This window comes from Melozone crissalis, unplaced genomic scaffold, assembly GCF_028551555.1.
Source record: "Melozone crissalis strain CALT ecotype California unplaced genomic scaffold, PUWL_Pcris_2 ptg000063l_1, whole genome shotgun sequence".
Taxonomy (NCBI): Eukaryota; Metazoa; Chordata; class Aves; order Passeriformes; family Passerellidae; genus Melozone; species Melozone crissalis.
This window is the reverse complement of record NW_026535841.1, coordinates 2,701,971-2,729,716: the sequence shown is the minus strand read 5'-3', so window position 1 is coordinate 2,729,716 and position 27,746 is coordinate 2,701,971. Positions and strand designations below refer to the sequence as shown.

The 27,746-nt window shown below is 62.5% G+C and overlaps 4 protein-coding genes across 5 annotated transcripts; 3 read left to right on the top strand and 1 right to left on the bottom strand.

The window, feature by feature from the left end:
- The first annotated feature begins 320 nt into the window (after window positions 1-320).
- CCDC157 (coiled-coil domain containing 157) lies at window positions 321-8,546 on the top strand. The gene is made up of 10 exons (XM_054288795.1): window positions 321-641; window positions 3,188-3,359; window positions 4,008-4,635; window positions 4,949-5,026; window positions 5,756-5,979; window positions 6,049-6,216; window positions 7,195-7,363; window positions 7,679-7,818; window positions 8,069-8,130; window positions 8,204-8,546. Exons 1-10 carry the CDS (start codon window positions 394-396, stop codon window positions 8,403-8,405), a joined length of 2,091 nt encoding a protein of 696 aa, XP_054144770.1. The 5' UTR covers window positions 321-393; the 3' UTR covers window positions 8,406-8,546.
- A 335-nt stretch (window positions 8,547-8,881) lies between these two features.
- RNF215 (ring finger protein 215) lies at window positions 8,882-13,255 on the bottom strand. Its single transcript, XM_054288834.1, has 10 exons — window positions 12,968-13,255; window positions 12,037-12,168; window positions 11,704-11,775; window positions 11,540-11,625; window positions 10,867-10,921; window positions 10,443-10,547; window positions 10,152-10,268; window positions 9,935-10,072; window positions 9,638-9,740; window positions 8,882-9,530 (listed from the first exon to the last, which is right to left on the bottom strand). Exons 1-10 carry the CDS (start codon window positions 13,253-13,255, stop codon window positions 9,508-9,510), a joined length of 1,119 nt encoding a protein of 372 aa, XP_054144809.1. The 3' UTR covers window positions 8,882-9,507.
- Window positions 13,256-17,262: 4,007 nt separating this feature from the next.
- On the top strand, window positions 17,263-22,413 carry SEC14L2 (SEC14 like lipid binding 2). Of its 2 annotated transcripts, XM_054288759.1 has the most exons (12): window positions 17,263-17,349; window positions 19,379-19,454; window positions 19,539-19,582; window positions 19,734-19,793; window positions 19,895-20,083; window positions 20,842-20,937; window positions 21,093-21,153; window positions 21,228-21,311; window positions 21,435-21,541; window positions 21,616-21,755; window positions 21,838-22,007; window positions 22,095-22,413. In XM_054288759.1, exons 1-12 carry the CDS (start codon window positions 17,296-17,298, stop codon window positions 22,223-22,225), a joined length of 1,212 nt encoding a protein of 403 aa, XP_054144734.1. In that variant the 5' UTR covers window positions 17,263-17,295; the 3' UTR covers window positions 22,226-22,413. The 2 variants fall into 2 exon arrangements, with proteins under 2 accessions (XP_054144734.1, XP_054144735.1); XM_054288760.1 differs by lacking the exon at window positions 20,842-20,937.
- Window positions 22,414-23,067: 654 nt separating this feature from the next.
- MTFP1 (mitochondrial fission process 1) lies at window positions 23,068-25,319 on the top strand. The gene is made up of 4 exons (XM_054289005.1): window positions 23,068-23,150; window positions 24,291-24,418; window positions 24,530-24,753; window positions 25,116-25,319. Exons 1-4 carry the CDS (start codon window positions 23,099-23,101, stop codon window positions 25,189-25,191), a joined length of 480 nt encoding a protein of 159 aa, XP_054144980.1. The 5' UTR covers window positions 23,068-23,098; the 3' UTR covers window positions 25,192-25,319.
- Window positions 25,320-27,746: the final 2,427 nt, after the last annotated feature.

Sequence of the window (27,746 nt, the reverse complement as noted above, 5' to 3'; positions counted from 1 at the left end):
GACTGGGGCGAAATGGCGGCGGCGGGCGCTGTGCCGCGCGTGCGCGCCGGAAGTGACGCAACGCCGGCGGGAAGTGGGCGGGCACAGGGAGTGAGCCCGATGTTGGATGTACCATTAGAGTCCGGTGGGGGGGGGAGCGGTACCAAACAGGAATGCACCACTGCGGCGCGAGGGGGGCGCGGTTGTCATGGCGACAGGGCTGGGACGCCGAGGCCTAACACAGTCCCGGCCCCGCGGTTGCTGCTGATTGCCCCGATAGCCCCGGTTCCCTCCGGTTCCCCAGCGCTCCTGGAGGCCGCCGGGCCCAGGGGTTACTCCAGCAGCCTGTCCCGGTAGGGCGTTGCCTGCACCCCAGGCTTGGTGGCCCCGCTGTTCCCGGGCCCGGCCCGCACCATGGCGCACCTGCTGGGCCACCGCGGCTGCATGGAGAGCCTGCGGGCCGACCTGCGCGACCTGCAGGCCGCCATCGCCGACGTGTGCTCGCGGGCCGGCGCCGTGCGCTTCCCCTCGTGGAAATTCCCCGACAAGGTGTCCTGCGAGCTGGACATCGCCGTGCTGCTGCAGCGCTACCGGCACAGCGACAGCGAGCCCGAGTTCAGCCAGCACGCACACGTGGTGCTGCTGGAGCTGCTCATTGACAGGTGAGAAGGGCAGCTGTGTCCCACCTGCTGAGTTATTGGTATAGGGCTTGCAAGGGTTGCAGGATGAAGAGAGAGGCGAGAATGTTGACCTCATGTTCGGAAGGCTTGATTTATTATTTTATGATATATATTACATTAAGACTATGCTAAAAGGAATAGAGAGAAAAGTTCTCAGAATGCTAGCAAGCTAAGAATAGAAAAGGAATCAATAACAAAGTTCTGTGTCCAGGCAGAAAGCAAGAACAGCCCTGCCATGTGCGGTCAGTAAATTCAAACATTCACAGAAGACCAATCCCAGATGCACCTGCTGCATTCCACAGCAGCAGATAACCATTGTTTACATATGTTGCTGAGGCCACATCTTCTCAGAAAGGGGAAAAATCCTGAAGAAAGGATTTTTCACAAAAGATGTCTGTGACAAGTTATCTCAATCCTGGAGGAGCTTTTGGGCGCCTCAGCACAGGGAGAACTCAAAGTTGTTAATTAGAGAGCATCCAAATGAGGGCTGAGGGTGAAAGCACCTGATGTGTTCAGCTGGAACAGAGAACACTGAGGTCAGAGCTCAGTGGGGCTGCAGCTCCTCCAGGGTACAGCTCTGATCTCTGTGACCAGAAATGGGATTCAAAGAGTGGCTGGAGCTGTGCCAGGGAGATTAAGCTGGATATCAGGAAAAGGTTCTTCCCTCAGAGGGTGCTCAGGCACTGAACAGGTTCCCCAGGGAATAATCACATGTTCCCCAGGGAATAATCAGCTGGGTTGGAAAAGACCTTGGAGATCATCAAGTGCAATCTGTGACATAACAGCACCTTATCAATTAACCCATGGCACCAAGTGCCACATCACGGCCCCGAGGCTGCCAGAGCTCCAGGAGCCTTTGGCCAATGCTCTCAGGCACAAGCTTGGATTGTTGGGGTGTCTGTGCAGGGCCAGGAGTTGGACTGGATGATCCCTGGGTCCCTTCCAGCTCAGGATATCCCCTGGTTTTATGAAATCTTTTGGATGCTTTGTTCCCCATGTATTTCCATAATGAACAGTACCAGCACCACAGCCTCATGCCCTGCTGAGCTTTAAAACCCAACTCTTTCCCCTGCTTAGGGCTCCCAGCACAAAGTGGCCACAAAGAAGCAGAGCCAGAGGTAGAGCAGATGGGACAGGCTGGTTAAACTGCCTCCCAAAACCTTGGAAACACTGGGACACAGCTGCATCAGCAGCCCAGGGAGGCCAAAGCCCCTTTGCAGTCTGAAATAAATACAGCTCTGGTTTAAAAGATGAGCCATTCCCACCAAGCTGTTGGCCCTAAAATCAGGATTTACAGCAGCACAGGTACCCCAAATCTTTGGGGGGAGCTTAATCACAGCCTCTGGGAAGTGGCTGCTCCATGCAGTGATCCATGCCAGGACAGTCCTGGGAGAACCAATGGCACCCTCCTGCATCCTGCTGCTGCAAATCCTGACTTTAGGCCAAACATCTCAGTGGGAATGGCTCATCTTTTAAACCAGAGCTGTATTTATTTCAGACTGTAAAGGGGCTTTGGCCTCCCTGGACTGCTGATGCAGCTGTGTCCAAGTGTTTCCAAGGTTTGGGAGGCAGTTTAACCAGCCTGTCCCATCTGCTCTACCTCTGGCTCTGCTTCTTTGTGGCCACTTTGTGCTGGGAGCCCTAAGCAGGGAAAGGATTTGGGTTTTAAAGCTCAGCAGGGCATGAGGCTGTGGTGCTGGCACCGTGGAAATACATGGGTGTCTTGGTTTGGAAAGCCAGGAGTCTGCTAAGGAAGGCAGGAGCCTCCCCTGAAATGGAGAATGTAAACCCTCTCCACCCCTCTGAATTGCTATGAATTTTAAATTAAGGGGCTCTCAGGCAAAAATGTGGCAGCAGGAAATAACAGTTCTTTAATAGGGAAGAAAAATAAAAGGATAAAATAAACAATGCAGTACACTAGAACAACACTGCCAGAGTCAGAACCCAACCTGACACCTTGTGGGTCAGGGTGTTGGTGGCAGTCCCATTGGAATTGTGGCTCAGCCCTCCTGCAGTGTCAGGGGTGGTTCTGCTGGAGCAGGGATCCTGTAGAGAAGGATGTATTCTTCCTCTGAAGATCCAGTGGAAGGAGAGGCAGCTGCTGTTCCTCTGGGGAATCCAGTGGAGAAGCCGTGCTGGTGTCTCAGAACCTCTGGATTATACCTGGGTAGGAATGCTTGGCTCCTCCCTCTGGGCTCACATCTCCCAATGGGATGCTGTCGTTCTTATCAGCCATGCAGGGACATTCAATAGCTGTTATCAGCAATGTCCCCTCCCAGGGAGGTGTGATTGTGGTCACTCAGAGAGAGAGATAAGGCAAACTGCCCACTTGACAAAGGTAATCTGCCATACAGATGGGAATGGAAAACATCTTGCATTGCAATCTTCAACAATGGGGAACAAAGCATCCCAAAGACTCCATAGAACGAGGGGATGCCCTGAGCTGGGAGGGACACAGGGACCATCACTCTGTCTGGGTGATGGGAGGGGTCCCAGCCCGCATTCCCACCGTGTTTCCCCTTTCCCAGGCTGCTGCTGCTGCTGCAGAGCTTCACGGGCTATGCCGAGGCGCTGCTGAGCGGGCGGGCGGTGCCGGCGCCGCGGGGCCCGGGACCCGGCATGTCCGCGGGGCTCACGGCCAGGACCTTCTGGAGCTCCATGCTGAAACTCGGCGCCCTCTGCCAGCAGCTCCGCGACCAGGTGGGACATCTGGGCTGGGACAACTGGGGACGTCCCATGAGCTGAGTCACTCCCCTCCTCGCATTTGGATCGTGGTGCTTCTCGCCACGCCAGATGTGCCAGATGTGCGTGCAGCCTCTGGGTGCTGCCCCTGTGTCACACATCTGTCCCCTCCCAGCCCGAGTCTCTTCCCTCCACTGCATCCGTCCAACTCCAGATTTTGGGATGAGTGAGCTGGGCTGCCTCCAGAGCTTGGGAAATAAATATTCTCCCACTGCCAAAATGCTGCAGCTCTGCTGGTCCCACTGTGGATCTGAGCTGCCTCAAGACAGTGAAATAAGTGGTGGTAAAAACAACCTGTCTGGCATTTTATTTTCCCCAAAATGATCTTTCTCATGGAAAAGCCTCACAACAATCCAGGAGGGCAAAACCAGGGGTGGGACAGAAGGGATGGTGGGGAGTTGGGGAGGAGGTTTTGCTGCCGAGGCTTCCCTTTAGTCACTGTCCCTTGGCTGCATTGCTGTCCCATCTCCACACCTGATTTAGGCTTTTATGGGTCATTTCCACTCTGATCCAGGCTCTGGTTTTGTTCTGCGCTCTCTCCCTCGGGAGAAGGGTTGCAGGTGGGAGATCCCCACACAGCAATCCCCTCCACCCTCTGTTCCCCAGGTTGGGAAATGTCAGCAGGAGCACCTGAAATCCATCTTGCCAGAAGTTTTGGACTCAGGAGCTGCCTCAGAGGATGCCCAGCCCAGTTCTGTGTGCCCAGATCCCAGTGCCCAGCCCAGGGCTGGCCCCAGCCCGGCTCTGAGCACCCGCAGTGTCCCCACACAGACCCCGGGGTCACCCCTTGGCTCCTGTGACAGCTGCTCCAGCGCCCAGGCCAGCCTCCACCAGGTGGGCAGAGCCATCACCAGCATCTGCCAGAGCCAGAACATCCCTTCAGCTCTCAGCAAGTTCCAGGAGGTGCTGGAGGACGGCACAGGGAGAAGGAACCTCTCTGCAGCAGACATGAGCTACTGGGCCTCGGAGCAGAGCAAGGACCTGTCCCGCATCAACAAACACCTCCAGGGGCTGCTGCAGCAGCTCAACCCCGTGAGGGCTGAGCTGGAGCAGATGGGCAAGCAGAAGGACAAGCTGCAGAAACAGGTTGAGGACTTCTCCAGGAAGCTGCAGGCAGAGAAGAGCATCCAAGCAGAGCAGCAGAAGGCAGCTGAGCAGAGCCTGAAAGCCAAGGAAAAGGAGCACTCCAAGGCTGTGGCCAGGCTGGAGGAGGAAAAGGATGAGCTCAGGAGAGGTACAGAGCTGTTCCCAGCTGTTCCCAGCTGTTCCAAGCATGCCTCTGTCCTGGGTTGACACCCTCCCAGGCCCAGGGGCATTTGCAAGAAGAAGAACAGAGTCCATGGACAAATTTTGGCCCCATCACCACCATCAGGGCTTCTTGTAGGTGCTGGGGGATTTTCCCTGCTGTGAGCCCAGTCCTGGGCAGTGGGAGCTGGTTGTGTGTGTCCTGTCACTGGATGAAAACTCTTTGGTGTGACTGCTTGCTGCCCCTTGGTTTGGTTGTTTTTGAGGAACTGATTAATGAGAGGGTTTTTGTGCTGGTTTAGGAGCTGCTCTGCTGGAGGAGCAACTCTCAGCCCTGAAGGAGGAGCTGGCAGCGAAGGAGGCGGCTGTGCAGGAGCTGGGTAAGGAGCTCACCCAGGGCTCACACACCCCCCTCCCCCTGGCCTCACAAGTGTGTCACAGCCCTGCAGCCCCCAGCACCCCCAGGCTGTGGAGCTGTGGGGATGGGAGAAGATGGGCCTCCTTCACAGCAACACCCCAACATCACCCAGTGCCAGAGGGGGCTGATGCTGGGGGAGGTTTGGGGGGCTCACAGGTCTCCTGTCAGACCTGCCTCCCTTTGCCAGGGCCTGTGCAGGGCATGGGGTGCCCCTGAACCACAGAATCATGGACTGGTTTGGATGGGCAGGGACGTTAAAGTCCATGCAGTGTCACCCCTGCCATGGCAGGGACACCTTCAGGGACACCTCCCACTGTCCCAGGCTGCTCCAGCCCCAATGTCCAGCCTGGCCTTGGGCACTGCCAGGGATCCAGGGGCAGCCCCAGCTGCTCTGGGCACCCTGTGCCAGGGCCTGCCCACCCTGCCAGGGAACAATTCCCAATTCCCAATATCCCATCCATCCCTGCCCTCTGGCAGTGGGAGCCATTCCCTGTGTCCTGTCCCTCCATCCCTTGTCCCCAGTCCCTCTCCAGCTCTCCTGGAGCCCCTCTAGGCACTGGAAAGGGTTCTTAAGCTCTCTCTGGAGCCTTCTCTTCTCCAGGCTGAGCACCCCCATCCCTCCCATCCCCTCCATGCTCCTCCAGCCTCTCTGCCCTGCCCAGCCTGGGCCATGGTGGCTCTGTCTCCCCAGAGCTCTCCAAGACCACCTTGCTGGAGGAGGTGAGCACCACAATGGTGGCCCGGAGCCAGGTGCTGGAGCTGGAGGAGAAGGTGCAGGTGCTCACAGGCCAGAAGGACAGCCTGGAGCAGGAGCTGAGTGCCACCAGGGTGCAGCTGGAGCAGGAGCTGAGTGCCAGCAGGGTGCAGCTGGAGAAGGAGAAGGTCCATGTGGAGAGCCTGCTCCGGCACGAGGAGGTACAGCCAGAGCCTGGCAGGGCTGTGGGGAATGGGGCAGAGCCCCACACGGGCTCACCCCCAGCACAGTCCCTGCAGGCCAAGCAGAGCACCCTGCTGCAGCAGCTGGACAGCCTGGACAGGGAGCTGGAGGAGATGCAGGCCAGCCTGGGAGAGGCCGAGGAGGACAAGGCCCGGCTGGCAGAGCAGCTGGAGCAGAGCCAGCAGCAGAGTGGGAAACAGCTCCAGGAACAGCAGGTGAGGGCTGGTGCCCAGGTGTGGGACACAGCCTGTGTAGCCAGGATATTTTCTGAAAAATCCTTTCCTTAGGATTTTTGCTCCTGAGAAGCTGAGAGGCCTCAGGAACAAAATGTAAACAGTGGTTATCTGCTGCTGTGGAATGCAACAGGTGCATCTGTGATTGGTCTCATGTGGTTGTTTCTAATTAATGGCCAATCACAGTCAGCTGGCTCGGGCTCTTTGTCCGAGCCACAAACCTTTGTTATCATTCCTTCTTTTTCTATTCTTAGCCAGCCTTCTGATGAAATCCTTTCTTCAATTCTTTTAGTATAGATGATATAATATATATAATATATATAATATAATATAATATAATGTAATGTAATATAATATAATATAATATAATATTATATTATATTATATTATATTATTATATATTTTTTTTAATGTAATATATATCATAAAATAATAAATCAGCCTTCTGAAACATGGGGTCAGATCCTCATCTCCTCCCTCATCCTCAGACCCCTGTGAACACTGTCACAAGCCTGTGCCACAGGGCTGCCACAGACAGGCACACACTGCCCTGCCCACACCCACAGCCAGAGCTGTCCCAGGAGGGGCACTCTGGGACCCAGGGTGGCATTGCCACATGGCCACGTCCTCATGGGATTCCCTGGGGAAGAGGCCTCTCCCTCCACCCTGTGCCAGACAAGGCTCTGGTTGAGTCAGGGCAGAGGGGAGCAGCAGGAAGGGACATTTGAGGTGTTTCCACATCTCCAGTGTTCTGTTCTTGGACACCTGGACACGCTCCACACTTTGTGGTTGGTGCTCCTGCTCCCAGCACACACAGGGATCTCAGAGCTAGAACCCTGCATGTTTTCCATTTCCATCTGCCACAGGACATCCTTATCATCAGGGAAGGGTGGGAGCCTTCCATGAGGGGCTGAGTCCTCACTCTTGCAAACTTCATCTCCTCCCTGCTGTGCCTTGCAGGAGCTGCTGGACACACTGCAGCAGGAGAAGCAATCCCTGGAGCAATCCATCCTGGAGCTACAGGCCAACACATCCCAGCTGCAGGAACAGGCACAGGAGCTGAGGGAGCGGGAAAGGCTCCTGGTGTTCTTCCCTGATCTCCACACGCCCACTGAGATGCAGTTTGAGAGTAAGGGAGCAGATGGGTTTGTGCCTTGGGGTTTCCAGAGCTCCCAGGGGATCCTGCTGGCCCCAGACACTCCCACTGACACCCAGGAAGGGCTCAGACCCCTGTGAAGCTGTGACCATCCCAATGTGCCTCTGTGCCTCCCACATCAGGGCCAGGACATTGAGCAGGGCCAGGACATGGCAGAGCTCCCTTTGCCCACAGGGCTTGGGGTCCCAGCTGTGCCACTGCTCCGTGCCCGGGGCGGGCAGGAGGGGTGCCCACACCTCTGAGCAGACAGGCAGCAGCAGGCTGGGCTCTGTTGGATTTTGTCTGCAGGCAGTGGGAACTTAACAGAGGACATGAAGAATCAGCTCCAGGCCAACAAGATCAGGATTGAGGTGCTGGAGAGGGAGAACACCCAGCTGGAGGCTCTGCTGGCCAAGGTGAAGGCAGCAGCAGAGCAGGGCGTGCTCAAGGTGAGCTGGGTGCCCCAAAACCACCCCCTGGCCCCCAGGCATCCTTTGGGGACCCTGGAAGGGCCGAACCCAAGCCCCTCATGCTGCTGGGAGGTTGCTGTGGTTTAACTGGTGTTGCCTGAGGTGCCCGGGGCTGGTTCCAGCTCCTTTCCATCACTGTGCCCATTGTGCCACCAGCTGTGGTGGCCAAGGGACGTGACTGGAGCTGAAGCTGGTGGGGGGAAATTTCACCTTCTCTTCCTTTCCCCAGCTCATCCCACAGGCCCAGCTGGGGTCCCAGCTCCTCAGGGCAGCCAGCAGGCAGGACAGTGGGTGAGTAGGAGCCAGAGCAAGGGGCTGGGGCGGGTTCCTGCCCTTCCTCCCCTGTAACTGCTCCCCCCCGCAGGCGGCTCAGCAGCGGGAGCAGCGGGGACAGCCCGGGGCTGCCAGGCTGCATGGACAAGGGCTGGCACAGAGCTGCCAGCAGCCAGCACTCCAACAGACTCCGGGCAGAGCCCTCCCCCCAGGCCAAACCCTGCCTGTCGCTCCCAGTGCGCCGCCTGGGGCTCAGCCTGCCCTCGCTGCACACCGGGGCTCACCGCAAATAAACACCGATCACTCTGCATTTCCTGACACACAAACTTCCCCCAGCAGCACCTGCCCTGCCCAGGGGACCTCGTTACCGGGTCTTGGTGCGTCAGGAAGGGAAAGCTGGGCTCTGCCTGCTTCCTGGGGGAGCTGCTCCAGGGACGTTGCTGGGCACTGGGATCAGTCACCCTTGGCTACGCTGCTGCTGGATCCCCAGAAGAGCCCCGAGGTTGACTCCAGGGCACAGTTTGTGCTAGCTCCTGCCAGGAACCATTCCCAAGAGGGGACTGGGATGTGGCCACACTTGGAAGAGGAAAGCAGAGCTGGCCTGGGATGAGAGGAGTCCAAACCACCCTCAGCCCACCAGCACAGCCACAGCCTGGGAAAGTAATTCTCCCTCTATGAGCCCCGAGGGGTTGGGAATCACCAAGCCACTGGCACAGGCTGGCCCTAACCTCTGAGCCCCATGCAAGCCCCACAAAACCACACAGGCAGCCCTTGCTCCATGTTTAATAGGGATGGACACGTGCCATGTTGCAGCCATGGGGCAGGACCCAGGCAGGGCCCGTGGTGTGTCCCCAGTGACCGTGCTGGCTCTGCAGCTGGCTCGTGCCATCCTTTCTAATAAGTTATTATTATAAATAAAGCATCCAACCCCTGCCCTCCCACGGTGAGGCCGTGAGTCACCCACAGCCCTGCCAGCCCCAGCCCTGGCAGAGCTGTCACCCACCTCCCAGAGGGGCTGGCACTGCAGCCAGGCTCTGCCTACCCTGCCACGGCCACCAGCAAATAGACAAAAACCCCAAGACTTAGAAAAAATGCTGTGAGCAGGGCAAGAGCACAGCAGGACCAGGGCTCTCCCTGCCCCAGCCCCCACCCCGTTACACCCATGGGTGCCCCAAATCTTCCCTCCCCAACACTGCCCATCTGGACCCCCCACCCCTCTACTCACACCCAGCAGGAGAGCCCAAAGTCCTTCCCTCTCCAGAGTCTGGGCACTGTGATGGGCACAGCCACACCAACCCAGCTGTGGCAGCAAGTGCCTCTCACTGGGCACCCCCTGCCCCCTCCCTGTCCCTGCAGCAGCCGTGGGTCTGTCCCTGGAGTGTGTCCTTGGGCCAGCTAGCTGTCTGTGCAGCAGTTCCCTGCAAGGGAGGACAGACAGACACCCTTGGCACAGGGAGCCTGGCAGCTCCAGGTGCTCCCCAGGCTGTGCCCAGGGTCAGGGGGGTCAGCTCAGGGCGGTTCTCACCCAGGATGTTGCGCTTGCAGAGAGGGCAGGTCTGCTGCAGCAGGAGCCAGGGATCCACACAGTCCCGGTGGAACTCGTGGGAGCAGGGCAGCACCCGCAGCCACTGCCAGCAGGGAAGGGAGGGCACGTGTGAGCACAGCTGGGTGGTGGGACAGAGCCCAGCCCCTGCCGGGGACAGAGCCCAGCCTCTGCCGGGACACAGCCCAGCCCCTGCCAGGGACAGAGCCCAGCCCCTGCCAGGGACACCCCGACCCCAGCAGTGACCAAGGCTCGGCCCAAGGTGGGCTCCAGTCGCACCTGGCTCTTGTGGAACTGGTCCAGGCACACGGCACAGCTGTCGATCTCACAGGCGCGGCTCCGGGGCGGCTTCCCAGGGTGGTAGCGCCGCGTTTTCAGCGCCAGCAGCCGCCGCCGGATGTGCTGCTTCAGGTCCAGCTGCAGGGGGAGCCGAGGGTCAGAGCCCACCCACACCCCCCGGGCATGGCACACAGCACAGACATTGCCACATTCCCACCTCGGCATCCCGCTCCGACAGCTCCTGCCGCGACTGCCGCTGGGCCTGCACCATGACGCCGGTGCAGAGCAGCAGGGCGATCAGCAGGATGGTGTTCCACAGCTGCTGCAGGTACTTCTGTGGGGACAGCGCCGTGGGCACGGGAGCCGGAGACCTGGCCCCGCTCCCAGCCCCGCTCCCGGCCCCGTTCCCAACCCTGCTCCCGGCCCCACTCCCAGCCCCATTCCTGCCGCTGCTCCCAGCCCCACTCCCGGCCCCACTCCCAGCCCCACTGGAGCCCCAGTGCCGTACCTGGACCTGCGAGCTGCTCTCCCCAGGGCAGATCACCCCCTGCCACTCTCCATAGAGACCCCCTCGGGACAGGCCACAGGTGGACCAGAGCGTGAGGGTGACTCCCTGCAAGGCAGGACACGGCATTGCTGATGGCCACAGCAGCATCCAGCAATGGCAGCACACGTGTCCCAGGAGGAGGAACACTCTACTGCCAGCTGCCCTGTTCCCATGGGCTCCCTTCCCTTCCCTTCCCTTCCCTTCCCTTCCCTTCCCTTCCCTTCCCTTCCCTTCCCTTCCCTTCCCTTCCCTTCCCTTCCCTTCCCTTCCCTTCCCTTCCTTCTCCCTGCTCCTGCTTCCCATGGATCAGAGAAGTCTGGCTGGGCACAGTCATGCCCTGCTCTCCCACTGGCAGAATGAGGAAGAGGAGGACAGACAAACATACCAGGTTCTCCAGCAGCACTGCCTGGTATGTGATCTTTGCCGTAGCCCGGAGCCCGCTGTGAGCAAGGAGCAAAGTGTCAATTGCATGGACACAGCAGGATTTGGGCACAGCTCCCCCGTGCCAGGGAGCACCCCCTCCCCACAGGGATGGGCAGTGACCGAGGGGGTCCAGAGGGACACGGAGGGGAGGTGACAGCAAGACCCTTCCTCGTCAGCTGTGCCCAGCCCTCAGTGACCCTGCACAGGGCTCTTCCCCCAGCCACATGTGACACCATGGCAGCAATCCCAATGTCCCACATGTCAGGAGGACAGACAGGGTCCCACTGCTGCTGGTGGTGAGAACAAACACCCACAGAGGTTGTGGGGATGGCGGTGCCATGACAAGAACCAACAGATCTGGATAATTTCTACTGAGAGTCCTAAAGCTCTTGGCTGAGGCCACCTGCCAGCCACCACATGGGGACCCATGGAAGGGCTGTATCTGACCCAGATCTCCCCCAGAAACACATCTCAGCCCCAGCTGGCCTTGGCATGGCTCAACACCACCCCAGCAAACATGATGGGCTGAGTCAGAGACCCCAGGGCGGTCCCTGGTGTGGCAGCCTGCCGGGGGACAAAGCAAGGACAAGGCAGGGGCCAGGCAGGGGCCAGGCAGGCTCCGGCCCAGGCCGTACCGCAGCAGCGCTCCCAGCAGCCTGGTGACATTGTCCGAGGACTGGATGACGATGACGGGCTTGGCCAGCAGCTGGGACACGTCCAGCTGCAGCGGGAGGGAAGGCAGCGGTCAGCGGTCAGCGGTCAGCAGAGCCCGCCCGGCCCCGCCCCGGCACTGCCCTACCTCACGGATGGCGTTCTGGTTCAGCGCCAGGATCAGCAGGGCAGAGGCCCCCAGCACCAGGGCTCGCTTCATCTGCAGGGACAGCGGGGACACGATCAGGGGACAGCGGGGCTGTGTCCCCAACAAGCTCCTGTCCTGCTGCAGGAAGCACCCAGCACGTCTCTGCCATGGTGAAGGGTCACAAGGGACCCAAGAGCAGTCAGAAACTGTCACCAAACACAGACCAGGAGCCCCCAGATCAGGCCAGGAGACACCCCAGGTGACACCCCTGTGGGTTTGTGGCCTGCAAACACCACGGCAGCCCTCAGGGGACAGGGTCACACAGAGGGTCACCTTGGTGACAACGGCGGTGGTGAAGGACTCCTCCTTGGCACCCCGGGGGCCCTCAGCCGGCTCCTCGGTGCCCACGGGCACCACCCCGATCCAGCCATCAGCAGCGCTCAGCTCCGGCTCCACGTCACCCACCTGGGGACATGGCAAGGACAGGGAGAGCTGGGATGAATCCCAAAGTTCAGAGCACCCCCAAAGCACCCCCATGCCCCAGGGGTCCTGGGGAGCCGGGCACAGTCTGGAGACAGGGACAGCAGGGGGGTAACACAGGGAAAACAGCCTGGCCTGCAGTGCCTCTGTGCCCCTGCCGCCACCTCCTCCCTGCTGCTGGCACACCCGAGCCGTGGCTGCCTGCCCTGGTCACTCCCCAGTGTCCCTGGGCCTCCCCACCAACCCCCCAGTGCCTCCCAGTGCCCTTCAGCTCCCACTCCTGCCCTGCCTCATTCCCTTCCCAGTGCCCGAGGATCCATCCCAGCACCCACCGGCCCAGAGTGACCCCTCGCTCACACTGACCGCTGCCCTGCCACTGCCCCCTGGTCTCCCAATGTCTCCGAGCTGCCACCGCCTCCCCCTCACCACTGCCACCCCGCACCCACCGCCTCCCCCTCATCACCGCCACCCAGCACCCACAGCTCCCCCTCATCACCGCCACCCAGCACCCACAGCTCCCCTCATCACCGCCACCCAGCACCCACAGCTCCCCCTCACCACCGCCACCCAGCACCCACAGCTCCCCCTCACCACCCCCACCCAGCACCCACATCTCCAGCCCCACACCCAGAATCCCCTCAGTGTCTCCCGGTGCCCCCAGTCCCCACCGTTCCCCTGCCCCCCCAGTATCTCCCAGCGCCCTCCGGTTCCCACTCCTCCCCTCCCAGTCCCTGGCCGGTGCCAGCAGCATCCCCAGCCCCGTTCGCCGTCTCCCCGCGCTCACCAGCACCAGGCGGCCTCGGATCTCCATCTCCCCCCGCTCCCCCCGCGGGCCGCCTCGGCCCGGCCCGGCCCGGCCGCCCCCCGCTCCCAGCACGGCCCCGCGCAGCGTGTACGAGCTGCCGGGCACCGCGCCCGCGCTGCCGGCCCCGCCGCCGGCCCCGTCCCCGTCCGGCCCCGCCGCCCCGGGCCCCGACACGGCCACCTCGACCCGAGCGGGGGTGGCGGGCCCCGAGCCGGCCCGGCCGAGCGCCAGCAGCGGGGCGAGCAGCGCCGCCCGCACCGCCGCCATGGCTGCGCGCCCCGCGCCCCGCAGCGCCCCCTGCCGGCGGGGAGGACCCGCCGCGACACACACCGCCCGCAGGGGGAGCCCGAGAGCCCCGAGCGGGACCGGGATCAGAATCGGGGATCGGGACAAGGATCGGGATCGGGACAGGGACAGGGATCGGGGACTGGGATAGGGATCGGGATGGGAACCGGGACAGGGACCGGGACAAGGATAGGGACTGGGACAAGGACACGATTAGGAACAGGACAAGGACAGAGATCGGGATGGGGACCAGGACCGGGACTAGGATCGGGATCAGGATAAGGGCTGGGATGGGGACAAGGACAGGGATAGGAATCAAGACAAGGACAGGGACTGGGACAAGGACAAGGATCAGGATGGGGACCGGGACCAGGACAGGGATTGAGACAAGGGCTGGGATGGGGAAAGGGACAAGGACGGGGACAGGGATCGGGACCAGGAATGGGACAAGAATCGGGATGGGAACCGGGACAGGGATTGGGACAAGGACAGGGACAAGGACAAGGACAGGGACAGGGATTGGGACAAAGACAGGGACTGGGACAGGGATTGGGATGGGGACCAGGATCAGGATGGGAATCGAGACAGGGATCAGGATGAGGACTGGGACGGGGACGGGGACTGGGACAAGGACAAGGACAGGGACAGCGACTGGGACAAGGACTGGGACCGGGATCAGGATGGGGACTAGGACAGGGATCGGGACAGGGACAGGGATCGGGATGGGGACCGGGACAGCGATCAGGACAAGGATCGGGACAAGGACAGGGACAGGGATCAGGATGGGACCAGGACAAGGGCCGGGATAAGGACAGGGACAGGAATAAGGGTGGGAATTGGGACAGGGATAGGGGCTGGGGGGATGGAGATGGGGATGGAGACCAGGATGAGGACAGAGGCAGGAGAGATACAATGACAGGGAGCAGGGACCAAGACTTGCCCAAGCTGGACACTTGGCAGAGCAGGGACAAAGAAGGTGATGGGGACAGGGACCAGGATGGGAACCAGGAAGAGGACAGGGACCAGGAGAGGGACAGGGACAGGGAATTGGGACCAGGATGGAGATCTAAACACAGAAAAGGGCTGAGACTGGGATGGGAACCAGCACTGGGACAGGGATGGGGAGGGACAAGGATGAGACCAGGATGGGAACAGAAACAGGAACCAGGTGGAAAACAGGAACAAGGAGAGGCACTGAAAGAACAACAGGAAGTTGGATCAGCACGGGGAAAAGGCCAGGACCAGGACTGGGATGGGAACAGGGAGAGGGACCAGGAGGAGGACAGGAATCAGAAAAGAAACAGGGGCAGGGACTGGGAGCGGGAGCAAGACAGGGACAAGAACTGGGACTGAAATGGGAACAGGCTGCAGCGGCAGGACAGGGACAGGGATGGACTCAGGGACCAGGAAACCAACTGGCACCAGGAGAGTGACAGGGACAGGAACAGGCACGGGGACACAGATATCCACATCCCCATGTGTGGATACAGGGACACATGGGGACACAGGGACATGGGCAGCCACAGCCATGGCACAGGCAGGGACATGGGCACCCCTGGGTGGCATGGACACACACCAACACCCGAGTGCCCAAAACACAACAGCCCCCTGCACCGGACACCCCCCGGCACCCCCAGCCTGGGGGGCACCCGGCAGCCTGCAGTGCCCCATCCTGGCCCCTGGGTGCCCCATCCTGACCCTGGGGTGCCCCATACTGACTCCCAGGTGCCCCATCCTGACCCCACGTGTCCCATCCTGCCTCCAGGTACCCCATCCTGACCCCTGAGTGCCCCATCCTGACCCCTGGGTGCCATATCCTGACCCCTGGTATCACATCCCGACCCCTGGATGCCCCATCCTGACCCCGACATGCCCCATCTGACCCTTGGGTGCCCCATCCTGACCATGGGGTGCCCCATCCTGACCCTGGGGTGCCCCATCCTGACTCCCAGGTGCCCCATCCTGACCACGGGGTGCCCCATCCTGACCCCTGGATGCCCCATCCTGACCCCCAGGTGCCCCATCCTGCCCCCAGGTGCCCCATCCTGACCCTGGGGTGCCCCATGTGACCCCTGGGTGCCCCATCCCGGCCCTGCTCTGGCCACGTGTGCCCAGCCCATGTGCCTCCGGGGGATTTGCTGGCTGGATTAGCTGCGGTATGGGCCCAGGCTGACCTGCTTTTGGCAGGGGCCACGCTGGGAACGGGGCTCAGGGCTGTGGGACCCGGTTCCCGTGGCTGCAGGGTGCCATGGGATGGGTCTGGGTGTGTCCCCGTGTCCCTCGTGTCCCCATCCAGGTTTGAAGTGCGGGGGTGTAATCACAGGGTGGGCACGTCCCTCCTCCCAGCCGGAGCCGGTTTAACCACACGGTGAAACCCCGATTGCAGCGGGTCTGGCTGTGCCATGAACAACAGCCGGGAGCACGGCTGGCTCGGGAACAGCCCGGAGTGTGGGGACACTGTGGGTTTGGGAGGAAAACACCAAAATGGGGCCTGGGGGTGGCTCCTGCCAGAGCTGCCCCATGGAGGGGACATAGAGGGGTGTGAATGCTTTGTGGAGCATCCGTAGGTTTGTGGGATATGGGTGGCTTCCTGGGCATCTGCAGCTCCAGGGGACATTTATGGGTCACAGAACGTGGGTGGCTCCATGGGACATCTATGGGTCCCAGTTCCAAGGGACACGCATGACTCCATGGCACATAAATGGCTCCTTGGGACATGCACAGACGGGACACAGGTGGCTCTGTGGGACATCCACAGCCCCCAGGGACATGCATGGTTTCATGGGATGTTTCCATGGGTTATCCATGGATATGTATAACTTCACAGGACACCCATGGGACATCCACAGCTTCAGGGGACAAATAGGGTTAAATAGGGTTCCATGGGACATGCAGAGCTCTCTGGGACAACCATGTGTGCATGGGGGACACGGGGCTCTGTGGGATATCCATGGGACACACACACAACCCCATGGGCATCCTGCTCCTGATCCCCATCTTCCAATCACTGAGCCCTCAATCTGTCCCTGTCCCCATCTCCCATCCCTGTCCCTGTCCCTTCTACCTGGCACCCTGCCCCACTTTAGGTCCCTGTTTCCACCTCCCATCCCTGTCACTGCCCTCATTGCTGTCCCCTCTCCTGACACCTGGCCCATATCACCATCTCCCACCCCACAGCCACATCTCCCTCCATACCCCAATGTCCTCCCACACCCCCTCCACCCCACTGTGCCCCCCAAACTCTCGCAGAGCCCCCACCCTTCTGCACACTCCATAACCCCCAGAGCCCCCTACACTCATCTCTCCCTTGCCCCCCCAATCCCTATGTTCCACATGCCCCCCAAGGCCCCCTGTGCCCCCCTTTGCCCATTCCCCATATTCCCCATGCACTCCTACCCCACATGTCCCCTACAGTCCCCAAGTCCCTCCTACCCTCAAGGCCCTCTATGCCCCCATACTCCCCATACCCCCTAAGCCTCCTCATGCCCCCATATCCCCCATAAGCCCCAAACCCTCTCAACTCCTCTATACCCTCCCATATCACTTACAGCCCCCATATTCCCCTATAGTCCCCAAGGCCCCCTGTGCCTCCTCATGCCCTCATACCCCTATAGCCCCCATATCCTACAGCCATGTCCCACGTGCTCCCCATGCCCCCATACCCCTCCATGCCCCCCATACCCCTCCATGCCCCAATACCCCTCCATACCCCAATACCCCCCAATGACCCCCATACCCCTCCGTGCCCCATAACCCCTCAAGTTTCCCACACCCCCCCTACAGTCCCCAAGCCCCTCTGTGTCCCCATATCCCCCTGCCTCCATCACCCCCCGCACCCCGATCCCCGACCCCGGGGCGGCGGCGGGCGCTGACCGGGCGGGCAGGGGTCGGGCAGGGTCCAAGGCCACGGGGGTGGGCGGGGGCCGGGCCGGGCCGGGCCGGGCGGGCCGGGGGGCGGTCCCGGGGAGGTGCTCGGAGCCTCCCCGGCCGCCGGGGCCGGGCAGAGCCGCCCGCAGCGCACCATGAGCGGCCGCGTCGGGGACCTGAGCCCGCAGCAGGCGGAGGTGCTGGCCCAGGTGAGCTGGGACGGAGCGGCCGGGGAGCTGCGGGGGGAGCGGGGCCGGGGCCAGGACCGGGACTGGGGCCGGGCTGTCCTCCCCGATGTGCGCCCGCATCCGCCGCGGGACCGGCATCACCCCCACCCCGCAGCCCAAACCCTTCTGCTCCCGGCCCGGGGGGCTCTGCAGCCCCCCAGGGCACCCCAAACCCAGCGGCATCACCCCCGCTCCCGGCCCCGGGGGCTCCCACCGCCTCGTCCAGCCCCCACATCCCCGGCTCCAAACTTACGGCATCACCCCCGCTCCGGCCTCCGGGGGGCTCCGCACCCCAAACCCCCCGGCTTCACCCCGATTCCCTGCCCCGGACACGTCCCATCGCCTTCAGCCTCCACCCCGCCCCCAAACCCGGCGCCGGGAGGCTCCCGCTGCCTCCATCCCTCAGCCCGGAGCCCAAACACGCGGGCCGAGCCCCGCTGTGGCGCTGCCCACAGGGCCGGACCGTCCTGGGTGGGTCCTGGCGGTCCCGCTGGCTGCACCATCCCTCTGGCGGGCCCCCATCCCTTTCCCATCCTCCCCGGGGCTCGGGAACCTCCTGTCTCCCTGCGGGCCCTTGGGACGGTGCCCCTCTGCCACCTCCGTGCCACCCTGCAGCCCAATCCCGCGGGCTGAGCCCCCGAGGTGCTGCCCACGAGGGAAGGACCATCCTGGCTGTGCCACCAGCCTGGGCTCCGCCGAGCCTCGTTTTCTTCTTCCACGCTTCCCATGGGACCGCAAAACTTCCTGCCCTCACCGCCGGGATTGCAGGCCCGGGGACACCCAGGGCCGCTGATTGTCACCCACCACGGCCACCCCTGCCAGGTGCTGGGGTTTGGGTGCCAGCTGTTATCGGGGTTCAGTGCACCGAGAGGGCACCCCCGTGCCTTTATCTTATCGCTGCCTTTCAGCCCCAGCCAAATTCCACTGGCGGGCGATGACCCCGCCGGTGCCAGCACGGGGGGCAGGGGCAGGCGTGGGGCACGGTGCCCAAACCGTGCCCGGTGCCAGCCGTGCCCTGGGCGAGTGACGGAGGCGAGCGGCCGAACCCGTTCGTCCACCACCACCGGCTTTGTCCCAGGGTGAAGGAGCTAATCCCGGGTTTAATTACCCCTAAATTCAGCGGGAGATAAGCTAATCAGGCTCATTAAGGGGAGGGCCTCGGCTGGTACCGAGATTTGAGCTGTGGGCTGGTTGGGGTGAGCGGGGCCACATGGACAGGGGACCCTGGGTCCCCCAAACCTCCCAATGCTGCACCCCAACACCCTCCTGCCTGTGCTGGGGGTCTGTGACCCACTGGGGGTCACAAACAGCAGGGGACACAGTGACCAGCTCCATCTCAAAGGATGCCACTGGTCGGGACTGGTCTGCTTGTCCCCTCCCTGAGGGGACCCCAAATCCCTCAGTCCTGCACCCCAACACCCTCCTGCTTGTGTCACGGGGCTGTGACCCACTGGAGTGTCACTGAGATGGGGACATGTGGCAATCTGCTGGTGACTGGCTTCATCCCAGGGATGCCATTGGCAGGGCCTGGTCTGCCTGGTGCCTGCAGTGCCCCCTCTGAGGGGCCCCAGCTTCCCCAGCCCCCCAGCCCTGCACCCTGGCACCCTCCTGCCTGTGCCAGGGGGGCTGTGGCCCACTGGGGTGTCACTGGGCAGGGGTACACACAGTGACAGCCTCCATCCGTCCCAAAGGACACCCCTGGAGGGGACTGCTTCACCCAGTCCCTGTGAGACACCCTGGGAGGAGCAGGGTGGTGACAGCCCACACACCTTATGCAAGGGCTTGGGGACACCCAGAGCATGGCAGCTGGGCTGGGGACAGTCCCCTGCCAGGTGACCACTGATCCTGGCTGCATGTGGGGCAGGGAGGGGCACAGGGTGGCCCTTGTCCCCTGGCAATGTCCCAGTCCTGGTTGGCATGTTTTTTGGAGGGCACGAGGAGGGACAAACCTCCAGCCTTGAGGTTTTTGGGGAGGATCAGGGTTCACCAGCTGTCCCTCTTGTCCCTGCAGTTCCGGGAGAAGGTGCAGGACGTGCTGCCCTCCCTGCCCTCCCAGGACGACTATTTCCTGCTGAAATGGCTCCGAGGTAACCCCAAAGTGGGGCAGCGCTGGCGGGGGGAGCCCGTGTGGGGCTGGCAGGGTCTGAGCTCTCTGCTCTGCTCTCTTGCAGCGCGCTCCTTCGACCTGGCCAAGGCAGAGGCCATGCTCCGCAAGGTGAGAGGGGCACGCTGCTTTTGGGGCACCTTGCTGTGCTGGGACAGACCTGGTGTGAGACCCCACACCCTGGGCCACAGGGGCACCACCCCAGCCCACGGGGTTCACCCTGTCCCAAATGTCACCCTGGCCCGCTCTGCCCCCGCTGCAGCACGTCGAGCTCCGCAAGCACATGGACGCCGACAACATCCTCGCCTGGGAGCCACCTGAGGTGAGTGTCCCTGAGCTCCCGGGGGTGGCCCTGGAGGGAACCGTCCCTCTGAGTCCCCTGGGGTGTGTGTGAGGTGCCCTGAGCCGCCTGTACCCCCACAGGTGATTCGGAAGTACATGTCGGGCGGGCTGTGTGGCTATGACCGCGAGGGCAGCCCGGTGCGCTACGAGATCATCGGGCCGCTGGACGGCAAGGGGCTGCTCTTCTCCGCCTCCAAGCAGGACCTGATCAAAAACAAGTTCCGGGACTGTGAACTGCTCCGGCTGGCGTGTGAACAGCAGAGTGAAAAGGTGGGAACCTGCCCACACTCTGCTGGCCCCAACAGCTCCATGTGTCCACACCTGGTCTGCCCCTACCAGTCACCATCTTCCCCAGCCCTATGGGTGCCTGTCCTGTCCACTTCCCTCTGTCCGTGCCTGCCAGCCCATGTCCTGCCCATCCCCACCACTCAATGTCCTCCCCAGCCCCATATATCCATCTCTGGTCCATTCTTACCAGACAATGTCCTTGACGGCCCTATATATATTACAGGTCCCTGTCCTGTCCATTTCCCTCTGTCCATGTCCATTCCCACATCTCAAAGTCCTCCTCAGCCCATCTCCAGTCCATTCCTACGAGACAATGTCCTTGACAACCCTATAAATCTTATAGGTCCACGTCCTGTCCATCCCCATATGTCCATCTCTGCTCCATCTCTCCCAGCCAATGTCCTCACTCGCCAGCCCTACAGGTCCATGTCCAATTCACCTCCCTCAGCCCCACAAGTCCGTGTCCTGTCCACCCCACCATGGACCATGTCCCTGCCACCCCCATATGTCCATTTCTGGTTCACACTCCCATCCCACAACTCTGCATCCTGCCCATCCCCACCAGTCCACGTCCCTGCTGTCCCTCAGCCCGGATCCCTGTCCCAGCTCCCATGGTGCCCCTTCTCCCCACACCAACGCTTAGGAGGAGGCTCTGGCTGGTGTAACCAGCCTGTTGGGGCCACCCCATCCCTGAACCTCCCTGTGGGTCCTGCCTGATCCCCCCCATCCTCCTGTCCCAGCTGGGCAAGAAGATTGAGATGGTGATGATGGTGTACGACTGTGAGGGCCTGGGCCTGAAGCACCTCTGGAAGCCAGCTGTGGACACGTATGGGGAGGTGAGGGCTCCTGCCCACCCCCCTTCCCATGGACCGCAGGGCCTGGTCCCTGGATGATGCAGGAGCGGGTCCCTGCAGTGCCCTGCACTCCCCAGAGTTCTGGGTGGGTCCTGCTGGGTGCATGGCATGGGTGACCTGAGCTCCCCCGTCTGCAGATCCTGTCCATGTTCGAGGAGAATTACCCCGAGTCCCTCAAGCGCCTCTTTATTGTGAAGGGTGAGTTTGGCTCCAGGGTCCTGCTGCCCTTACCCAGGTGCTGACTCCCCCCTGACGCCCCCCTCTGCCCCCAGCCCCCAAGCTCTTCCCCGTGGCCTACAACCTGGTCAAGCACTTCCTGAGCGAGGACACGCGCAAGAAGGTCGTGGTGTTGGGATGTGAGTCCTGACCCTCCCCAGCGTGTCCCAAATGGAGGGACTGCATTCCCCCTCTGCTATCACCCCACCCAGGGGGGATACTCCAACCTGCAGCCCCCCCAAACCCGCTGTCCTCCCCCCCAGCCAACTGGAAGGAGGTCCTGCAGAAGTACATCGACCCCGCGCAGATCCCGGTGGAGTACGGGGGGACGCTGACAGACCCTGACGGGGACCCCAAGTGCTCCAGCAAGGTAGGAGGAGCCCCCACGGGGTTCTTTAGTGGTGCTGGGCAGTTCCCCCACCCCACATCCTCCATCCCTTCCAGATAAACTACGGGGGGGACGTGCCCCAGCATTACTACGTGCGGGACCAGCTGGCACAGAAGTACGAACACTCGGTCGTGGTCAACCGGGGCTCGTCCCACCAGGTCGAGTACGAGATCCTCTTCCCCGGCTGCGTGCTGAGGTGAGGGCGGCTCTGCGCTGCGGGGAGCGGGTGGGTGACAGCCCCGTGCCCCCAGCCCGCCGCAGCTGTGCCCTCCCTGCAGGTGGCAGTTCCGCTCCGAGGGCGCCGACATCGGCTTCGGCGTGTACCTGAAGACCAAGGTCGGGGAGCGGCAGCGTGCGGGCGACATGACCGAGGTGCTCCCCAACCAGCGCTACAACGCACACATGGTGCCCGAGGACGGCTCCCTCACCTGCTCCACGCCCGGCATTTGTGAGTGCCGAGCCCTCCCCGGGCCGCTGCGGGACCCCCCTGTCCCTGACCCCACCCCGTATCCCTGATACCCCTGTCCCCCCGCAGATGTCCTGCGCTTCGACAACACCTACAGCTTCCTCCACTCCAAGAAGGTGAGCTACAGCGTGGAGGTGCTGCTGCCCGACACGGCCTCGGCCCAGCAGATCCAGGGGGAGTCCCCGAACCACAACCCCTGAGCGCCCCGGGCTGCACCGCGCCCCCCAGGACGGCCCCGCGGGAAGATGGAGCCGGGGCTGAGCCCCGGGGCTGCCGGACTGAGGCGGGGCCGAGCGGGGCCGGGCGCCCGCAGCCCCCCCAAACTCTGTGCCTTATGTGGGTGCTGCACCCACCGCTGCTGCTGCCTGGGCTGGGGAGTAAAGGGATGGACTGAGCGGGCTCTGCTCCGTTTATGGCTGCCCCTGCTGCCCGCCGCAACCCTGCAGCCAGCCCCACAACTGCCCCCAGCGCCAAAACTGCCCCCGAACTGCCCCCTCAGTCTCACACCTGCTCCCCCCAGCCCCTTAACTGTGCCCTCAGACCCACAATTACCCACCCAGCCCCAGAACCACCCCCAGCACCTGAACTGCCCCCTCAGTCTCACACCTGCTCCCCCAGCCCCACAACTGTCCTCTCAGCCTCACACCTGCTCCCCCCTGCCCCTTAACTTTGCCCCAGACCCAAAATTACCCACCCAGCCCCAGAACCGCCCCCGGTACCACAACCATCCCATCCAGCTGCCCCCAGCCACACAACTGCCCTCAGTCCCACAATTGCCCGTCCAGACCTACAATTGCCCCTCAGCCCCACAACTGCCCCTCCACACCCGTAACTGCCCCTGAGCCCCACAGTTGCCCCCTCAGCCCCGGCCCCGCCCCCGTGACCGCCGCTGACGCAAGGCCGCGGGGTCACGTGCGCGGCCAGGCCACGCCCCCGCCGCCATCCCGCGGCCCCGAGGGGCGGAGCAGGAGCACAACACATGGGGCGGGGCTATGCAAATCAGTATCGAGTGGGCGTGGTTTGGTGACGTTGAGCAGGGGGCGGGGCATGCGGCGGGAGCGGTGGCGCGCGCCATGGGGCAGGAGGAGCCCGACCTGTACCGGGACACGTGGGTCCGATACCTGGGTGAGCACCGGGAACCGGGCACCGAGCTCTGGCACCGGGCACTGACACTGAGCGCTGGGTCCGGGAACCGGGCACCGGCACTGAGCGCTGGCCCCGGGAGCCGGGCGCTGACATTGAGCATTGACACCGGGAAGCGGGTACCGGCACCGGGCACTGACATTGAGCGTTGACACCGGGAAGCGGGCACTGACAGTGAATGCTGACACCGGGAAGCGGGCACTGACATTGAGTACAGAGAACTGACACCGGGTACCAGCGCCGGGAGCTACGGGAGCGCCGGGAACCGGGCACTGATACTGGGCACCGGGCACTGACGCCGGGTACAGGCACGGGGTCTTGGGCGTTGACATTGGCACTAACATCAAATACCACTACCGGGACCTGGGCACTGACATCGGGTACCGGCTGCACAAACGGGGCAGTGATACCGGGCACTGGCCCCTGTCACAGGGTACCAACACCGGGGACTGGGCATTGACACACTGGACACTGGTACCGGGTACCAACGTCAGGCAACACATGAGGAACGAGGCACTGACAGGCAGCCCGGCTTTAGGAACGTGACACCAGACACTGTGTCGGGTACCAGGCACTGTGCATTAGGCACTGCACTGCCCCGGGTGCTGGGCACCGCACGTGGTACCGGGCACTGCCACCCAGCACTGGTACCATCGAGTGCGCTGGGTCTGTGGTACTGGGCACCAACACCCAGCACCAAGTACTGTGTGCTGCACCAAGCACTGATATGGGGTTCTGGTACCAGGCCCTGGCACTGTGCACTGGCATGGCACAGCACACACGGTAACAGCACCAGGTACCTGTCATTGTCACCAGCACTGACTCTGTCTTGTGGCATCATCCACTGGCACTGTGCAGGGACACTGGACACCAGGACACCAGTTACTGGCTCCTGCCAGGCACTGGGCACAGACACAGAGCCCAGAGTGGGCACTGTCACTGGGCAGTCACAGACACCAGCCCTGGCACTGCTCACCCCCAGCCCTGCTGTCCTGGTGGTAGCGGGTCCAAGGGGACCCAGGCAGCACGAACACCCCCTGTGCGAGATCCATCCCGTGACACTGGGACACCCTGCAGGGGTGACACGGGAGCAGTCAGTCCCTGACCCTACCGTCCCCTCAGGTTATGCCAACGAGGTGGGTGAGGCCTTCCGCCCGCTGGTGCCGGTGCCGGTGGTGTGGGCCAGCTACGGCGTGGCCACTGCCTACGTGACCGCCGATGCCATCGACAAGGGCCGCAAAGCCGCCGTCGTGAGTGCCACCCCGCTCCTCAGCCCCCAGCCTCTCCATCCCTGCCCTTCCCCTGACCCCTGTGTCCCCCCAGGCCCACCCTCAGGACCCCTGACCGCTGTGTCCCCCCAGGCCCACCCGCAGGACCCCACGCGCGTGGGGGTGGCCGTGGTGGACACGTTCGTGTGGCAGAGCCTGGCCTCGGTGGCCATCCCCGGCTTCACCATCAACCGGCTGTGCGCTGCCTCGCTGGCCCTGCTGGGGACCCTGACCCGCTGGCCCCTGCCCGTGCGCCGCTGGACCACCACGGCCCTGGGGCTGGCTGCCATCCCCCTCATCATCACCCCCATCGACAGGTAACGAACGGGGACACCCCTGGGGCTGGGGACACCCCTGGGGCAGGGACGGGCGCTGCCACCACCCCATCATCCCCACAGCCCGGAGGGATGGAGCACGTTTGTCTGCTAGGGGCTGGGAGCAGAGGGTGGTGACGGGATGTCTCCACTCCAAGGGGCTTTGCTGGGGTCCAGCCAGGACATGTCCCGGCCAGGACAGGGATTATCCGGAGCTGAGCCGGGATTAGCACAGTGAGGCTGTGCTAAACCTGGTTTTGGTGGCGCTGGTGTCTCAGGGGATATTCAGGACAGCCCCACCCATCCCACATCCCATCACTGCCCCAGAGACCCCTGGGCCCCACTGACGCCCTCTCCTGCCGCAGGACTGTGGATTTCCTGATGGATTCCAGCCTCCGCAAGATTTACGGGGCACCAGGAGAGCCCCCGACGTCCCATTGAGCACCTCCCCATGCACTGGGGAAACTGAGGCATGCTGCTGTGACCCACCTACTGTGACCCCTCACTCTGGTGAGCCCAGAGTGGCCACCCTACCCCACACTGGTCCTAATAAACCATTTCAAACATGACCCCTGATGGGTGATGCTGAGGTGCCACCAAGACCAGGCCGTGTCCTCTCCAGGGGGACAGATGGATCTGGGTGAGTCCCAATCCCTCAGGGGTCTCCATCTGCCCAGAGCAGCTCTGCTGTCCCCACCCTGGAACCTTCTCCACCTCCACAGCCTCATGGGACATCCTGGGGACTGTCCCCAAGGAGCTGCCACCACATCCATGGTCTCCAAGGACACGAAATCCACGCAGCCAGGGGTTGTCATCTCCAGCACCGCAGGCTGGGACAGTGCCACAACACCTGGAAGCCACAGGAACCTGGAGATGTGGCTTGCCAGTGTAGGAGCACATTTCCATCCACTGGTGGCATCCACACGCTACCAACCAGGAGAAGCTTTAGAGAAAGCAAAATCACGTTTATTGGTGAGAAAGAGGCTCTGGCCCCATCTGTTTCTGTGTCTCCCTGAGGAGCAGGGCCCCCACTACGCAGGAAGGGACACCTGTGCCTCGGTGGCCGCTGTCTCCTCCGGGCCCTGCACAGGCGCCCGGTGGTCAGGGCCAGCCCCAGCAGCCCCCCCAGCACGGTGACCCCCAGCACAGCACTGCCCACCAGGGCCAGCAGGAGCCTCCTCACCATCCGGCACAGAGCTGGGAACAGCACAAACACACCTGAGGGTCACCACAAGGGGTGGGGGTTTTGGGGACATGGGAGAGCGTTGGGGTGTCCCTCACCTTGGTACCATGGCAGCTTCTCCTTCTGCACCAGCACTGGTCCAACAGTCTCCCGGTGGAGTGTCCCCTCTCCTGGGAGTGCTGTGGGAGGATATGTCCCATGCAGTCCAGCCCACGTCCAGGAGCCCTCCCAAGGCCCCAAAACAACCTGGGGCCACCCTGTCCCAGCCCTGGTACCTGGCATGTCTCCATGGAGGGTGTCAGCAGTGGGACAGCCGGCGTCACAGCAGTGGCATGGGGTACCCTGGACAGGGTCTTCTGCGTTGTGCCAGCTGGGAGAGGAGAGGACAGGACTGGGGGGTGGCTCTAGGGGTCCCCAGACTCCACCGCAAGACCCACATGGTGCTGTCCCAGAGGAGATGTCTCCAAGAATCTCCACAGCACCTCTGCAGCATAGGGGAAGCTGGAACCTGTGGTGATGCCACCATCTGCCATCGAATAAGAGGTGACATCCAGACCACAGTGGGGTGACTTGGTCTTCCCAGAGATGGGTTCTGCCCCCAGCACACCCACGGGGTGCTCGTGTCCCCACACACCCAGCGTACCTGGCCGTGGTGAGGCTGTAGAAGCAGGACCTGGTGGCACGTCCTTGTCCCCATGCCATCAGCAGGCCGTGCACGTAGACCTGCTGAGACACCACGTCCTTCCTCAGGGACCCTGCTCTCCTGCATCAACTCGTGGTGCTGAGGCCACCCCAGCAGGAGCACTGGGTCTCAGGATGGACAATGTTTTGGGACACCCAGGCCAGGCCCCTCCCTGGGACCTCCATCCCACCTCCAAGGGCATCATCCCCCCGTCACCTGCTCCTCCTCGGGCTCCCCCTCCAGCGTGGGGGCCAGGATGGAGAGCTGGAGGACGGAACCCCCTCTCTGCTGCTGGACAGACACGTTCCCCAGCTTCTCCCCGTGCAGGCACCTGTGGCAGAGAGTGACACAGGACACTCCAGGGCTGTCTCCAGGCTCTGGGCATCCCTTTCCATCAGGAGGTCCTGCAGGACCCCAGGGTGGCTGGAGAAGGAGCCCCTTCTTCCTGCCCCACCAGCACTGACCCACGGCTGTTCACCACCATGAAGACCCTCCTGGAGTGTCCTGGCTGCTCTGTGGTGGTCCAGTAGCACTGATCCACGTGGCTCTTCATGGAGATGCTGGGACTGAAGTGGACACTGGCTTCCAGGTGGATCACAGAGCCAGGGCTGAGCACTGGCAGCTTCTCTGGAGTGGCACTGGAGTCCTCTAGGAAGTGAGTTCAGTGTGACACCCCTAAACCTGTCCCACCAGAGGTGAGGGCACCAGACACATCCCAGACCACCATCCCTACAGCTTCCCCCTTTCAGAACCCACCCCTTGTCCTGCTTTCCCTGCTCTCCAGAGCTTCCTGGACTCCCCATGGAGCTGAGAGGGACCATGTCACCCACGGGGGCAGAGCGGACCCCGAACCCCATTGTGGTATCAGGCACAGGACTGGACACATCTCAAAGCCCTACACCCTCCACAAGGACAGGGGGGAGCTCCTGCAGGGACAGCCACCCTTCCTGGTGCTCCAAGTCCTGGGGCCAGCCAGGAGAAGGCACTGGCTGCTTGCTGCTGGTTGAGCCCTGGGTCTCGGCTGGGCCCATCCCATGGTCTCACCCCCAGTGTTTTCCTGCACTCACCATCCAGGAGCCTCAAGGTGAAGTTCAGGATGGGCTCCTCAGAGTGGGGGTGAGCAGGAACCCT

What these genes read in the sequence shown, in the direction of transcription:
- RNF215 (XM_054288834.1), bottom strand. Translation starts at nt 13,255, where the DNA reads ATGGCGGCGGTGCGGGCGGCGCTGCTCGCCCCGCTGCTGGCGCTCGGC. An exon ending in CAGTGCTGCTGGAGAACCTG is followed by an intron (nt 10,548 to 10,866) that starts GTATGTTTGTCT and finishes CCTGCCTTGCAG; the next exon opens with GGAGTCACCCTCACGCTCTG. An exon ending in CTGCAAGCGCAACATCCTGG is followed by an intron (nt 9,531 to 9,637) that starts GTGAGAACCGCC and finishes CCTCCCTTGCAG; the next exon opens with GGAACTGCTGCACAGACAGC.
- SEC14L2 (XM_054288759.1), top strand. Translation starts at nt 17,296, where the DNA reads ATGAGCGGCCGCGTCGGGGACCTGAGCCCGCAGCAGGCGGAGGTGCTG. An exon ending in GTGAACAGCAGAGTGAAAAG is followed by an intron (nt 20,084 to 20,841) that starts GTGGGAACCTGC and finishes CTCCTGTCCCAG; the next exon opens with CTGGGCAAGAAGATTGAGAT. An exon ending in GCGCCTCTTTATTGTGAAGG is followed by an intron (nt 21,154 to 21,227) that starts GTGAGTTTGGCT and finishes CTCTGCCCCCAG; the next exon opens with CCCCCAAGCTCTTCCCCGTG.
- MTFP1 (XM_054289005.1), top strand. Translation starts at nt 23,099, where the DNA reads ATGGGGCAGGAGGAGCCCGACCTGTACCGGGACACGTGGGTCCGATAC. An exon ending in CACGTGGGTCCGATACCTGG is followed by an intron (nt 23,151 to 24,290) that starts GTGAGCACCGGG and finishes CCGTCCCCTCAG; the next exon opens with GTTATGCCAACGAGGTGGGT. An exon ending in AGGGCCGCAAAGCCGCCGTC is followed by an intron (nt 24,419 to 24,529) that starts GTGAGTGCCACC and finishes GTGTCCCCCCAG; the next exon opens with GCCCACCCGCAGGACCCCAC.
- CCDC157 (XM_054288795.1), top strand. Translation starts at nt 394, where the DNA reads ATGGCGCACCTGCTGGGCCACCGCGGCTGCATGGAGAGCCTGCGGGCC. An exon ending in GGCGGCTGTGCAGGAGCTGG is followed by an intron (nt 5,027 to 5,755) that starts GTAAGGAGCTCA and finishes CTGTCTCCCCAG; the next exon opens with AGCTCTCCAAGACCACCTTG. An exon ending in CACTGAGATGCAGTTTGAGA is followed by an intron (nt 7,364 to 7,678) that starts GTAAGGGAGCAG and finishes TTTTGTCTGCAG; the next exon opens with GCAGTGGGAACTTAACAGAG.